We start from the raw sequence: 12,958 nt of genomic DNA on the forward strand, positions 1-12,958 counted from the left end.
ATGTTGAGCATCCTTTCATGTGTTTGTTGGCAATCTGTATATCTTCTTTGGAGAAATGTCTATTTAGGTCTTCTGCTCATTTTTGGATTGGATTGTTTGGGTTTTTTTGATATTGAGCTGCATGAGCTGCTTGTAAACTTTGGAGATTAATCCTTTGTCAGTTGCTTCATTTGCAAATATTTTCTCCTATTCTGAGGGTTGTCTTTTCATCCTGTTTATGGTTTCCTTTGCTGTGCAAGAGCTTTTAAGTTTCATTAGGTCCCATTTGTTTATTTTTGTTTTTATTTCCATTTCTCTAGGAAGTGGGTCAAAAAGGATCTTGCTGTGATTTATGTCATAGAGTGTTCTACCTAGGTTTTCCTCTAAGTGTTTTATAGTGTCTGGCCTTATATTTAGGTTTTTAATCCATTTTGAGTTAATTTTTTTGTATGGTGTTAGGCGGTGTTCTAATTTCATTCTTTTACATGTAGCTATCCAGTTTTCCCAGCACCACTCATTGAAGAGGCTGTCTTTTCTCCATTGTATATTCTTGCCTCCTTTATCAAAAATAAGGTGACCATATGTGCATGGGTTTATCTCTGGGCTTTCTATCCTGTTCCATTGATCTATATTTCTGTTTTTGTGCCAGTACCATACTGTCTTAATTACTGTAGCTTTGTAGTATAGTCTGAAGTCAGCAAGCCTGATTCCTCCAGCTCCATTTTTCTTTCTCAAGATTGCTTTGGCTATTTGGGGTCTTTTGTGTTTCCATACATATAAGGTTGATTTTTAAAAGACACAATGCTAGACCATATTCTTAGATTCAACAGACATAAATGTACTCTGTCAATTCGCTATTAAAGTTTCTAAATGCTCACTAAATTTCTGTAAACTCTTCCTCTCCCATGGATAACAAACAGTTCTCCACCGGTTGTAGTTCACAGACCACACTTTGAGTAGCACGGCCCTATCCCACTTTGCCAACTCCTTAGTTCTTTAATAGACATCCCTGCAGCCTGACCTTGCAGAACTAGGATGGAAAGCTGCCAGGCGAGAGAAGGGGAGGCTCTGAACAGGGGTCACTGGGTCTTGAATACTGGCTTGTGAGACAGCCGCATCACCCGGTACGTGTTGAGGCCTGGCACGTCGAAGCCGGGGGAAAGCCCGTGGTGGTCCAGGGGATAAAAGTTGACGAGCTGCCCGTGCTGGGCCTCGAGGGACAGCCAGGAGTCACCCAGCGGCAGTGCGCACGGAAACTCGCGGGCCACATACAGCTGGAAGACGCGGCCGCGCAGGTGGCGGAGCGCCAACGTGCGGAACGCAGGGGGCACCAGCGCCTCCACGCGGGGCCCGAACTGGCGCAGGCGCAGCTCGCCCGTCGGCCCGGCGCGCACTTCGTAGAAAGTCAAATTGGCAAAAGTGAAGTAGCCAGTGAAGGGTCGTGCGCTGGGCGGCGGAGCCGGGCTGAGCGCGGCCTCACGAAGGGCACTCTCCATAGCCGGCAGAAGCACATCGTAGACCTGAGCCACGAGGTCAGGCCCTGGCGGCCTCGGCCCGGCCAGGAGCAGCACGAGGCTCAGGCGCAGCGGCGGCACCAGGGAGAAGGTGGCGGCGTAGCCGTCCAGGTCACCGTCCTTGCGCACCACGCGGTAGCCCCGCTGCGCATGGAACTCCCACGGTGTGCCAGTCTCGTTGGCGAAGTAGGCGCCCGGGCAGGCCAGCAGCGGCGCCAGTAGCGTCTTAGCCGCGTCTGGCCGCAGAAGCCGCTGGGGCCTGCTGCCCAGGAGCACCATGGCCAGCTTGGCCAGGTCAGAGGTGGTGGAGTACATCTGGCCCGACGGGCGGTACCAGCCGAGATCGTACAGCGGCGCCGGCCGCCCACTGCCATAAAAGCCAGCTGCCAAGCGGGCACGCACAGGAGGTGTCAGATCGAAGCCTGTGTCTTCCATCCCCAGCGGTTCCAGCACGTTCTCCAAGATCCAGTGCTGGTAGTCACCCTGGGAGGTGTGGGCTGCCAGGACATGGGCCAGAAGCGAGAAGGCCAGCGTGCTGTAATGGCATCTGGAAGAGGAGGGGTGGAAGCTAGGATGCAGCCTCGGATGGACATCTCCAGGCCCTAAATAAACCCTTCCCACCTGCTCAGACTGTCTGCAAAGCCATCAGAGTTTCTGATGCCTTCTCTGTTCAGTGGCTGGCTACACCAGCTATCCACTCCCTATCTCATCAGCATCCCATTTATTTCCAGCACTTGGCAAAGTCTGTATTTATCTTGTTTATCTGTTCACTGATAAGAATGTTCACTGTTCACTCAGAAGAATGCAAACTCCACGAGGAGGAACCTGGTTGGATTCGTTTGCTGCTATATCTCAGTTTAACATATTCCAAGCACAGAGTAAGTGTTCAATAAATGTTGAGTTGATTAATGGGAAAAACATGAGATTCAAACAGGACTGGATCTGGGCCCAGCTCCCTGCTGCCTTGCTCTGCCATCCCTCTAAGGTCCTCAGTCCCCCCAGCTGTGGAACAGGGGTTGTCATCAGTGATCTGCGAGGTCTTTCCTGGCTCTGACCACCTAGGATGAGGTGACATAGGTTCTCTCCCAGGAGGGGTATGTCACCTTGTGAGGTTCCTAGCATTGGTAGGGCATCAGGGCTCACTCCTTACCTGGTTCCTGGGTCTGCCACCAGCACATCATCCTTGAGCAGGTTCAGGGCCTCCTGGGTGCTGCCCCTCCACAGCAGCGAAGTGGAACGGAGCCTTCGGGGCAGCCCTAGGGAGGAGCAGTGGTCAGACCTGCTGGGTCAGCTGATGGTGGGATGATGGGCCCCTGGCTGTACCCCCTCCCCCACCTTCCATGAGTTGAGAGATAACAAAATCACCTTTAAAAATAAAAGCTCTGGCATAGACTCTAATCCTGCCTGTGTTTCATTGGGCAAGCCATTTAACCTCTCTGAGCCAGAGTCCCCTCATCTGTAACATGAGGGAAATAATTGCTATGTCATATGGCTGGTGTGAGGATTTGGTGAAATCAAATGCTTAGCAAGGTTCCTGGTCATAGTAATTGCTCAAAAAATAATTGTTATCATCAACCATAGATATCTGATTCCATAAAATTCTTGAGGTCACTGCCCAGATAGGTTTTGTGGAAGTGGCTGCTCCAGCCACTTGGAATTTTCTGTTTATTGGATGTGACTAGTATTGACAGGATCACAGGATTAGGATTCTTCCCACCCATTCACTCAACAATAGTGTTCAAGCATCTCTTTCGTGCCAAAGACTGTTCTGGGTACTGGAATTCAGTAGTGAACAAAACAAAGTCCCTGCCCGTGTGGAGTCTGCATTCTAGCAGAGGAGACAGACAAGAAGCAAATAGATATGCATGCTGTGGAGGGAAATAATTCCATGTATGAAAGGAGGGATTGTTATTTTTTACAGAGTGGGCAGAGGAAGGCCTCACAGGGTAGGTGACCCTTGAGCAGGTGAGAACTCGAGGAGGTGAGGGAGAGAGCCACATAGCTCTGTGAGGAAAGAATGTCTTAAGCAGAGGAAAAGAGCAGGTGCAAAGGCCCTGAGGCAGGAATCTGTGGGCATGTTTGAGGATCAGCAGGAAAGAGCCAGTGTGGCTGGCAAGGACTGAGAAAAGGGGAGACTTCGGAGGTGAGAGATACTGGGGTGCAGGCACCAGATCCTGTAGGGTGCTATAGGCTACTGCAAGGACTTGGCCTTTTCTCTGATTGGGATGGGGCCACTGTAGGGCTTTGAGCAGAGGAGCGATGTGATCTGACATATATCAGGGTTGCTCTGGCTGCTATGTGAAAACAGACTTTGGGGGGCAATGGCAGACACTGGGAAGCCTGTAAGGAGACTTGCAAAAATCCATGTCTAAATGCTGGTGGATTGGATGAGTGAGGAGTGGTTGGATTCTGGACATATTTTGATAATGGAGCCAACAGAATTTGCTACTGGAGGGGATGTGGAGGGTGTGGGAGTGAGAGAAATCAGGGATAACTAACTCCAGGCTCTTGGCCTGAGCAGCTGGGGGATGGAGTCCCAAGTCCTGGGTTTAAATTCTGACTCTAACACTTCTTGCTGTGTGGCCCAAACCATATGCTTTACCTCTCTGAGCCTCTACTTGCTCACCTTGAAGTGGGCTGAAGCACCTGCAGTGGTTTCCCTGTGAGGTGTTACAAAACTTAACTAAGAATGGATGAAAAGCTCCAAGAATGGGAGAAAGCTCTAGATTAGGGTGAAGGTCAATCATAAAAGGTACTGGGGAGTTTCCCTGGTGGTGCAGTGGTTGAGAGTCTGCCTGCCAATGCAGGGGACATGGGTTCAAGCCCTGGTCCGGGAAGATCCCACATGCCGCAGAGTGACTAAGCCCGTGAGCCACAACTACTGAGCCTGCGCGTCTGAAGCCTGCGCTCCGCAACAAGAGAGGCCGCGACAGTGAGAGGCCCGCGCACCACGATGAAGAGTGGCCCCCGCTCTCCGCAACCAGAGAAAGCCCTCGCACAGAAACGAAGACCCAACACAGCCAAAAATAAATAAATAAATTTATTTAAAAAAAAAAAATACTGGGAACGTATAACAGAGTCATTCAGGCAGCTGTATGCTCAATTGGTGGGCTTTGGGACACGTAGGGTGGGCTTTTTTGTTTGTTTGGGGGGGTTGCATTTTTCTTAATTAATTTATTTTTATTTATTTTTGGGTGCATTGGGTCTTCGTTGCTGCATGCAGGCTTTCTCTAGTTGCGGCGAGCGGGGGCTACTCTTCGTTGCAGTTGTGGGCTTCTCATGGTGGTAGCTTCCTCTTGTTGTGGAGCATGGGCTCTCGGCGCACAGGCTCAGTAGTTGTGGCACATGGGCTCAGTAGTTGTGACTCATGGGCTCAGTAGTTGTGACTCGTGGGCTTAGTTGCTCTGCAGCATGTGGGATCTTCCCGGACCAGGGCTCGAACCTGTGTCCCCTGCACTGGCAAGCAGATTCTTAACCACTGCGCCACCAGAAGCCCGTGTAGGGTGTTTTTAAACTGACCACAAACACAAGACCCCTGTGCTGGGTCCCTTGGGTATAGATGAAGAAGAATCCACAGTGTACCCTTAGAGGGAGCCCTGGGGTCAGGTTATAAACAGGAGTGTATTTAATAGGAGGCTCATGGAGCAAAATCCTCAGAGCCTCTCACCTGTATGACCCCTTCCAAGGCCTGTATCCAAGTTTGAATTTATAGTATTGTATTTTTAAAGAGGACCCCCAAATTATATCTACATCAGGCCTCCATAAACCTAGGTCTACCCTTGGCTGTAATAACCAGAGCTACGTTGACAAGTACCTGCTGTGTGCCAGGTACTCTGCTAAGTGCTTGACATTCATTAGCACATTTAATACAGCAAAATAACATGAACCAGTCCTTTTACAGAGGAGTAAAACAAGGCTCAGAGAGGTTACGTGACTTATCCAAGATCACACAGCTGGAATTAATGTCAGTGCTCATGCCCTTAGCCACTAGGCCACCCTCCCCCAAGGCTCTGATCCTGTCCTGCCTGGACGACTTCAGGAGGTTCCACTATCTGGCAGAGCCTCAGGTTCACCATCTGCTAATGGGAGTGCTAACCAGCCATGTCCACAGACTGAGACCTCAGGCTGAACGCACTTTGTAAAATGGTGAAATAGTAGGCACTTATGGTGGATTCCTACCATCTAGAGTTGATGGGTTGGTGACTGCAAATATGAACAATAGAAGGCATTTTGGGGTGGTGCAGCTGGTGCCTGCCTTCTCCTCCTTGGCTGGGTCAGTCACCATGCAGCACAGCCCCCCTCCCACCCGTTCCTGCCCAATTCCTGTTCACTGGCTTTGTCTTCCAGTATCCCAGCCTGCCCTTGCCCTTCCACCATGTAGATTTCATCTTGGCTTGTTAGCACATCTTTTATTATCATCATTATTATTATATAATTTGTTTTTAATAAGTAATTCATTTACATGATTCAAAAGTCCAAAGACACCAAAGGGTATACAATGAAAAATTTTCCTCCCACTCTTCTCCACAGCCACCAAGTTCCCCTCCCTGGAGGCAGCCCAGTGATTCAATCCCTTTCCCTTCCAAAAATATGTGGTACACATTTTTATATATATACCTGTATATATACACACACACGTAATATATGTGTATATAAATATATATGTTATATAACAGATACATTACAAATGGATTATACATATACATTCATATACATATATACATTATATGTGTATATATTATTTATTCATATGGTAGCTACAATATATGCTGTTACGAGCTTTTTTACCCACTTAAGATTATATGTGCATCTCAGTACACAAGGAACGTTATTACCCATTTTTTTAGGGCTACAGTAGTATCTGATTGTATAACTCTGTCATAGTTTATTTAGTTACTCCCCTATTTATATTTAGGTTGTTTCAATCTTTTTTTTTCACTATCACAAACAGTGCTGTAGTGAATAACTGTGTACATACCTCATACCGCACATGTGTGAATACATCTGTAAGAGAATTTCCTAAAAGTGTAATTTCTGAGTCAAAGGATATATACATTTTTGTGACAGGTATTACCAATTGCCCTCCACACAGGTTGCACCAATTTTTTTTCTTTATTTTGGCCGTGCAGCGCAGCACGTGGGATCCTAGTTCCCCTACCAGGGATCAAACCTGTGCCCCCTGCAGTGGAAGCACAGCGTCTTAGCCACTGGACCACCAGGGAAGTCCCAAGTTGCACCGATTTAAATTTCCACCACTGATGTATAAGAGGGCCTATTTCACCATAACTTCACCAACTCAGTACACCCACCATTATGGCCTTTACCAATCTGATAAGAGGAAAATATGTCTCAGGAGATTTAATTTGCATTTATTTTGTTATGAATGAGGTCGAGCATCTTTTAATATTTTGTAATATTCTTAAGAGCCATTTATATTCCTCTTCTGTGAACTGTCTGTTCTGTTCCTATCCTTTACCCATTTTTCTGTTGGGTTCTTGGTCTTTGTAATGGTTTATATACTAAGGGAAATTAACGTATAGTTGTAGAATATATATTATATTCAAATTATATATATAATTTGTAGAATTGTCAACAAATATTCACTTGTTGACTTGTTCTTGATCTAATAAGCAGATCTTGACCTGTCAGCTTGCTTTTGACCTTCCAACAGACCCTCATTTGTCCACTTGACCTAAATTCCCAGGTTTTACCTCAGCTTTTTTTTTTTTTTTTTTTTTTTTTTTTTGCGGTACGCGGGCCTCTCACTGCCGTGGCCTCTCCCGTTGCGGAGCACAGACTCCGGACGCGCAGGCTCAGCGGCCATGGCTCATGGGCCCAGCCGCTCCGTGGCATGTGGGATCCTCAAGGACCGGGGCACGAACCCACGTCCCCTGCATCGGCAGGCGGACTCTCAACCACTGCGCCACCAGGGAAGCCCCACCTCAGCTTTTAACTCACCCGATCTTTCTACCCCTGGCCCGCCACCCAGGAAGGATGAGAGGGAGCTATGGCCAGTTCAGGAAGCAGAGCAGAGAGTGGGCCCAGCCTGGCTGGATGAGAACCTGCTCCTTGGTTCCCCTACCTGAAATGGTTTGGGCTGAGCTACGTTAAGTTCAGAGCCACTCACCTGAGAGCTGGCTGGCCATCCTTCGGAGGGTGACAGGTGAAGGCCTTGGGGCTGGGCCCACCTCCTGCAGACCATCCATCAGGCTCTTTTGTTCAGGCGCTGATGCCATGCCCAGTGGGTTGTTAATGGTGAAGGTGCTGGCGTACCGCTCCAGAGGGTCATCTAGAGAGGCCACGACGCCCTCCTCCCACAGACGATAGAGCATCAGCACGGGAAAGATCTTGGAGATGCTGGAGATCCTGGACAATGTGGGGGGCACAAGGGTGCAGAGGGCATCCTGTTGGCTTCACGACCCACTTCCACCCTGCACCCCCAGCCTCCAACTTTCTAGCATAATTAGGAAAGCACTGAGTCCACCCTTATTCAGCATCTCAGACAGAAATCCACCAGCCTCTGTAGAATGCCTTTGGGATACTTGAGAACTTACCAGGGGCAGTGGGGCTGGACCAGATGGACACTCTCGAGCACCTCCCCCATGCCAGGCCCTTCACCAGGCACTTCGCTCCCTGGGACAGACCTGGGTTGGGATCTTATCTCTGCCTCTCACCAGCTGAGTTGCCTTGGGCAAGTGCTAGACCTTTCTGAGATTCAGTTTCATTGTCTGTTTTATGGGCTGTAGAAAGGATCGAACAAGATTGTGCTTGCAAAGTGCTTGGCAACACACCTGGAAGGTAGTAAGTGCTCAATAAGTGATAACAGATATAATTGTTGCCCTGTGCCTGGCGCATAGCAGGTGCAATGTGAATGGAAGCCCTGCAACCCTCACAGTATCTCAGGGAGCAAATGTGTTCACTTGGCACTGTGAGCTTTGAGGATCCTACAGGCAGCAGCCAGGAGGGGAGACTCTGGGTGTGCAGCAGATTGTCCCAAGTTGCTTCCATCTGGGCCACCGCTGCCAACCGGCAGAGACCCAGGTCGAGGGCCCAGGAACTGGTTGGTTACGGTTCTTTAGTGTCACGTGGAAGGGGTGTGGGGTGGGACATAAGGGAGCCTTTTCTAGTTTGGGAGGCATTAGGATAAGGGCTCTCCAGAAGGGATTCCTTCCTGACTTGTTACCACTGTGATGTGATGTTAGGCACTCACTGGTCCTCTCTGGACCTCAGTCTCCTCATCTATAAAATTGCCAAGACTTAATAAAGGGCCCTGGCAGCTAAGACCCCCAGTCATGATTCTCTTGAGTCCCCCTACCTCCTAAGTCCCCCTTGTCCTACCACTCTTCGCCCCCTCCACAAGACCCTGGTGGTCCCCCAGCTGACCGGTACATGGTGTACTCATTGGGGGGCCCAGAAGCCGGGTCTGAACCATTCTTCCTCCCGAAGTTCCCGGTCCAGAGCACAGTGTCGTTGTGGATGACAACTGCAGACATAGCAGCCAGGCCTGGGGCAGACAGTGCCTGCCGCAGGATCCTGTCCACCTTGAAAGAGAAGAGCAGGTGCCTCAGAGTACAGGTGCAGAGACAGGCCCCTCTCCCCACCCACAGGCCCCATGTGGTTCTGTACACCATACCATTCACATACTGCACCTTGTACACAGCACCCCCTGCCTGACTCCCCTCCATTCTCTCCCCCTAGTGGCTGGAAGGGAGCCCAGTGAGCCTCCAGACCTCGGGTTCTCAGACCGTGTCCCATGGGGTGGGGACCCCACCCAGCGGCAATCAGAGCAGATCCCCTGGAAACTGTTTTGTATGTAAGTTTTCCTCATAAGACCTTTGTTCAAAAAACATTTCCTTGGAAATACATAAGAGGAGGGAGGCGTTAAAACCCCTGATCTAATCAAACCTGTGTCTGATGCCCTAAAAAACCTCCAACAGGCTGAGTCTGACCCCCTAGTGTTGGAGAATTCAGTATTTATAGAGGGCCCCTAACGCTGTCTTTGAACATTTATTGAAAATACCTCATTATTTTCAGTCATGTAGTATAATGATGGTGATTAACAGCTAACATTTACTGGACATTTACAACATGCCAGACACAGTATAAAATGATTTTCATACATTGTCTCACTTAATGCTCATAAGTCATTGCTGATTTCTCCCCATTTTACAGGTGAGAAAATTTGAGATACGAAGTGACTTGCCCCGGTGGTTAATGGCTAGTGGAATCAGGATTAGAACCCTATGCTAACTCCAGCACCTCCTTGCCAAGAGATTTTACATTCCCTGAATTGAGCTCAGTCTACCTGTAGTTTCCACCCCTGCACTAACTTTGCCTCTCTGAGCCTCAGTTTCCTCCTCTTTAGCTAGGGATTCACGAGGTGGTAACAGAGAAGATAGCACAGTGCGTGGCATGTACCAGGTGCTCACTAAAAGGCTGCTATGGTTATTATTGTTGCTTTATTTTTTTTTAATTACTCTGATCCCTGGGAGCCAAATAGCACACTTCTGCTCTCTCTCCTTCACAAAAGCTTTTTGTGTATTTGCAGGCAGTGATTGTGTCTCTCTGCACTGGCCCACGCCTGCTCTTATGTGGACACATCACCCTCCTTCCCTTCAACTGTTCCTCGGATGAAGTTTCAAACCATCTCCCACCACCACCACCACCAGGCTGCTGCACATACACTTCTGATCTGTGTGTCTCCTAAGGTGAGTGACCCAAGTGGGTAGGGTCTGAATGGCAGAATGGCACAGACAAGAGCTGGCTGACAGCCCCCTCTAGTGTTAAGCCATTCTGCAATGGTAAAAGTTGTGTTGTGGGGTCTTTAATCATCTTTCAATGGCCTCTGTGATCCTCTCCTATCTCATCTTTCTCCACCCCCACTTAATGGCCCCACCAGACTGAATATCCTCTCTGTATATGCCTCATACTGACTCTGCTGCCTCTGGGCCTTTGCACATGCTGTTCCCTCTATCTAAAGCACACCTTTCACACCCCCAAGCTCCCTCATTATACACACACATATACTCTGAGTATCTACTCCTTGTTCACCTCTCAGTTTAGACACCACTTCCTCCAGAAGCCTTCCCTGACCCCAAGTCCAGTTCCTTTGTGTCACCATGTACCCTAAACTTTCTCTATCCTCACTCTTACCCCTGTGTTATAAATATTTACTAAATTGACTGTTCCAAGACTAGTAGCTTCTTGAGAGCAGGACAGTATCTTCTTCTGCCATATCCCTGGTGTGTAGCGCAGAGTAAGTGCTCAAGAATTATATGTTGGGGGGCATACCTGGTGGTCCAGTGGCTAAGACTCTGTACTCCCAATGCAGGGGGCCTGGGTTCGATCACTGGTCAGGGAACTAGATCCCACATGCTGCAACTAAAGATCCCCCATGCATGCCACAGAGAAGATCCCGTGTGCCACAACTAAGACCCAGTGCAGCCAAATAAATTAATTAATTTTTTAAAAAAAGAATTATATGTTGAATGAATGAATGAATGCCACTACCAGCTCAGAGGATATGCCCTCCCCTTCATCAACCGGACCTAGCCCACACAGCCAGTTCTCTCCTGGCTCATCACTGACCTTTTTCAGGGCCTCCTTCAACACGGGGAGGGGGTGGGCCAGGGGCACAGGCTCAGGGTGCTGGGGACACATCCTCACGGGGGCAGAAGTCACCTCTGGTCCCAAGGAACCTGGAGGGAACATCACATGGTGAGTGGAGGACAGAGATCAGGTTAGTAGTCTAGGGGCCATTGCCCACTGGGTCTTCTCTCACTTCTGGGTGATCTCAGGAGGCAGTGGAAGGTTTAGAGAAGAGTGGTTCTTGTACTCTTGGGGGGTTCTCACACCCTTACCACCCCACACTGTCCTTAGAGGATGCAGGGAGGTCTGGAGGCCGTTGTGATGGTCTCACAGCCTGAATCCTGCCCTGCCAAGGTCCACACCTTCCCCCTGCGTTTCCAAGAAAGCCACACACCTGGTCAAAAGTAGGATAGGACTCAAACCCTAATGCCCGGATGCACAGCTCTGGGGATGAAATGAGTTGTTCCTGGTGGTTTAAGCCTGAAGCCTAAGTGGGGCCCTGAGTCCACTTCTCCACCCTAATATATAATCAGAACTGGAGAAAGGGGGACGGTAGAGATGTGGCTGAGCCTGCCCCACAGAGCCGGAACTTGTCTAAGTCTGCTGACCACATGGAGGGAGGAAGCTCATCATGCGAAGAGAGAAGGGCTACCAACAGGCGCCTGTGGCCTGATTGGTGTCTCAAGGCCAGGCAGCAGGTAGTGAGTGTAGGACTGTGCTGTCTCCTCCTGGGCATGCTCTGCCCTTTGCCCCTGGCTGCCCATGGCTGGTATCTTGTGGTGAGGCTGTGCCAGCCCTCCTGGCTGGCCCTAGGGCATGAGCCTGGCGTTGCCAGCAGTGGTGGTTCATTTGCTGAGCCTTGACCAGCCCAGGATGGAGAGACCAAGAAATGGCAGCTGCTGTCCATGGACACGTGGACATGTTCCTCCCGGGGTCTTATATGTAGCTGGGGCAGTGCCTTTAAAGGGAGGTAGGGCCTGGAGATCCCACCTTGGGGGCCCAAGGAAGAGCAAGGGAAACACTGCACTTTTGGGGGGGACCCTGAGTTTTACCCTTGGAGTCGATGGCTTAAGGGACCCCCAGTGGTATTAGATCCTCAGTTACTACAGAAGGTCATCGAGGCGCAGAGGGATCACATCACTGGCCCGAAGGTGCACAGTTAGTGAGAGCTGGAGTCAGAATGGTCCTCCCTCCTGCCTCAGATCAGGAGTGGCGGCTCAAAGCCCATGGGGACCTCCGGAGGTGGGGGGAAACTCAAGCGTGTTCCTGCACTCACCGGTCTTCAGCTTGGGGAGGTAATACTGCCACAGGAAGCAGCCAGTCATGAGCACAGAGAGCACAAAGAAGAAGCTGCAGGAAACCGGGAAGAGCCACTTCTGTTTCCCTTTCAGCAGGCTGAGCTGCCGGCCAGCCTGCAAGGGGAAGGACAAGGCACACCCCCAAGGGGGTCAGCAAGAGGAAGGAGAGGGGGACCCCTGCCCTGGCCCCTCCTATGCCTTAGGTTCACCCAGACATCAGGAGAGCCCACAGCTTGGGGTAAGTTTCACACCTGTAAAACCAAGGGCCTCCCCAGGATTGCCCCTTCAACAGCTCTGCCCCATATGTACCTCTGCATCTCTGTGCCTTTGCATAGCCTGTTCCCTCTGCTGGGTGTGCCCTCTCTCTCCTATGTACTTAGTGAAACATCTAAGACCCGCTGAAATGCCACCTCCTCCATGAAGCCTTCCCCAACTCTCCTCACCCAAGTCCCCAACAGGGCACTAGGCACAAGGCTCCGTTGTGGTGCACATCCAGTTTTCTCTCTAATACAGTTGTTCTACAACTGTTAGCTGATCCACCTCACGGAGTGTGAGTTCTCCAAGGGAGGGGCCGCTTCC

At 49.9% G+C, this 12,958-nt stretch overlaps 1 protein-coding gene across 1 annotated transcript; it reads right to left on the reverse strand.

Annotated features, from left to right (window-relative positions):
• Positions 1 to 1,058: 1,058 nt before the first annotated feature.
• On the reverse strand, positions 1,059 to 12,472 carry LACTBL1 (lactamase beta like 1). Its single transcript, XM_059997446.1, has 6 exons — positions 12,358 to 12,472; positions 11,082 to 11,191; positions 8,877 to 9,034; positions 7,621 to 7,859; positions 2,644 to 2,749; positions 1,059 to 2,040 (listed from the first exon to the last, which is right to left on the reverse strand). Exons 1-6 carry the CDS (start codon positions 12,404 to 12,406, stop codon positions 1,059 to 1,061), a joined length of 1,644 nt encoding a protein of 547 aa, XP_059853429.1. The 5' UTR covers positions 12,407 to 12,472.
• Positions 12,473 to 12,958: the final 486 nt, after the last annotated feature.

Source organism: Delphinus delphis, chromosome 1, assembly GCF_949987515.2.
Source record: "Delphinus delphis chromosome 1, mDelDel1.2, whole genome shotgun sequence".
NCBI lineage: Eukaryota > Metazoa > Chordata > Mammalia > Artiodactyla > Delphinidae > Delphinus > Delphinus delphis.

What these genes read in the sequence shown, in the direction of transcription:
- LACTBL1 (XM_059997446.1), bottom strand. Translation starts at nt 12,406, where the DNA reads ATGACTGGCTGCTTCCTGTGGCAGTATTACCTCCCCAAGCTGAAGACC. An exon ending in CCTCCCCAAGCTGAAGACCG is followed by an intron (nt 11,192 to 12,357) that starts GTGAGTGCAGGA and finishes TGTTCCCTCCAG; the next exon opens with GTTCCTTGGGACCAGAGGTG. An exon ending in TGAAGGAGGCCCTGAAAAAG is followed by an intron (nt 9,035 to 11,081) that starts GTCAGTGATGAG and finishes TTCTCTTTCAAG; the next exon opens with GTGGACAGGATCCTGCGGCA.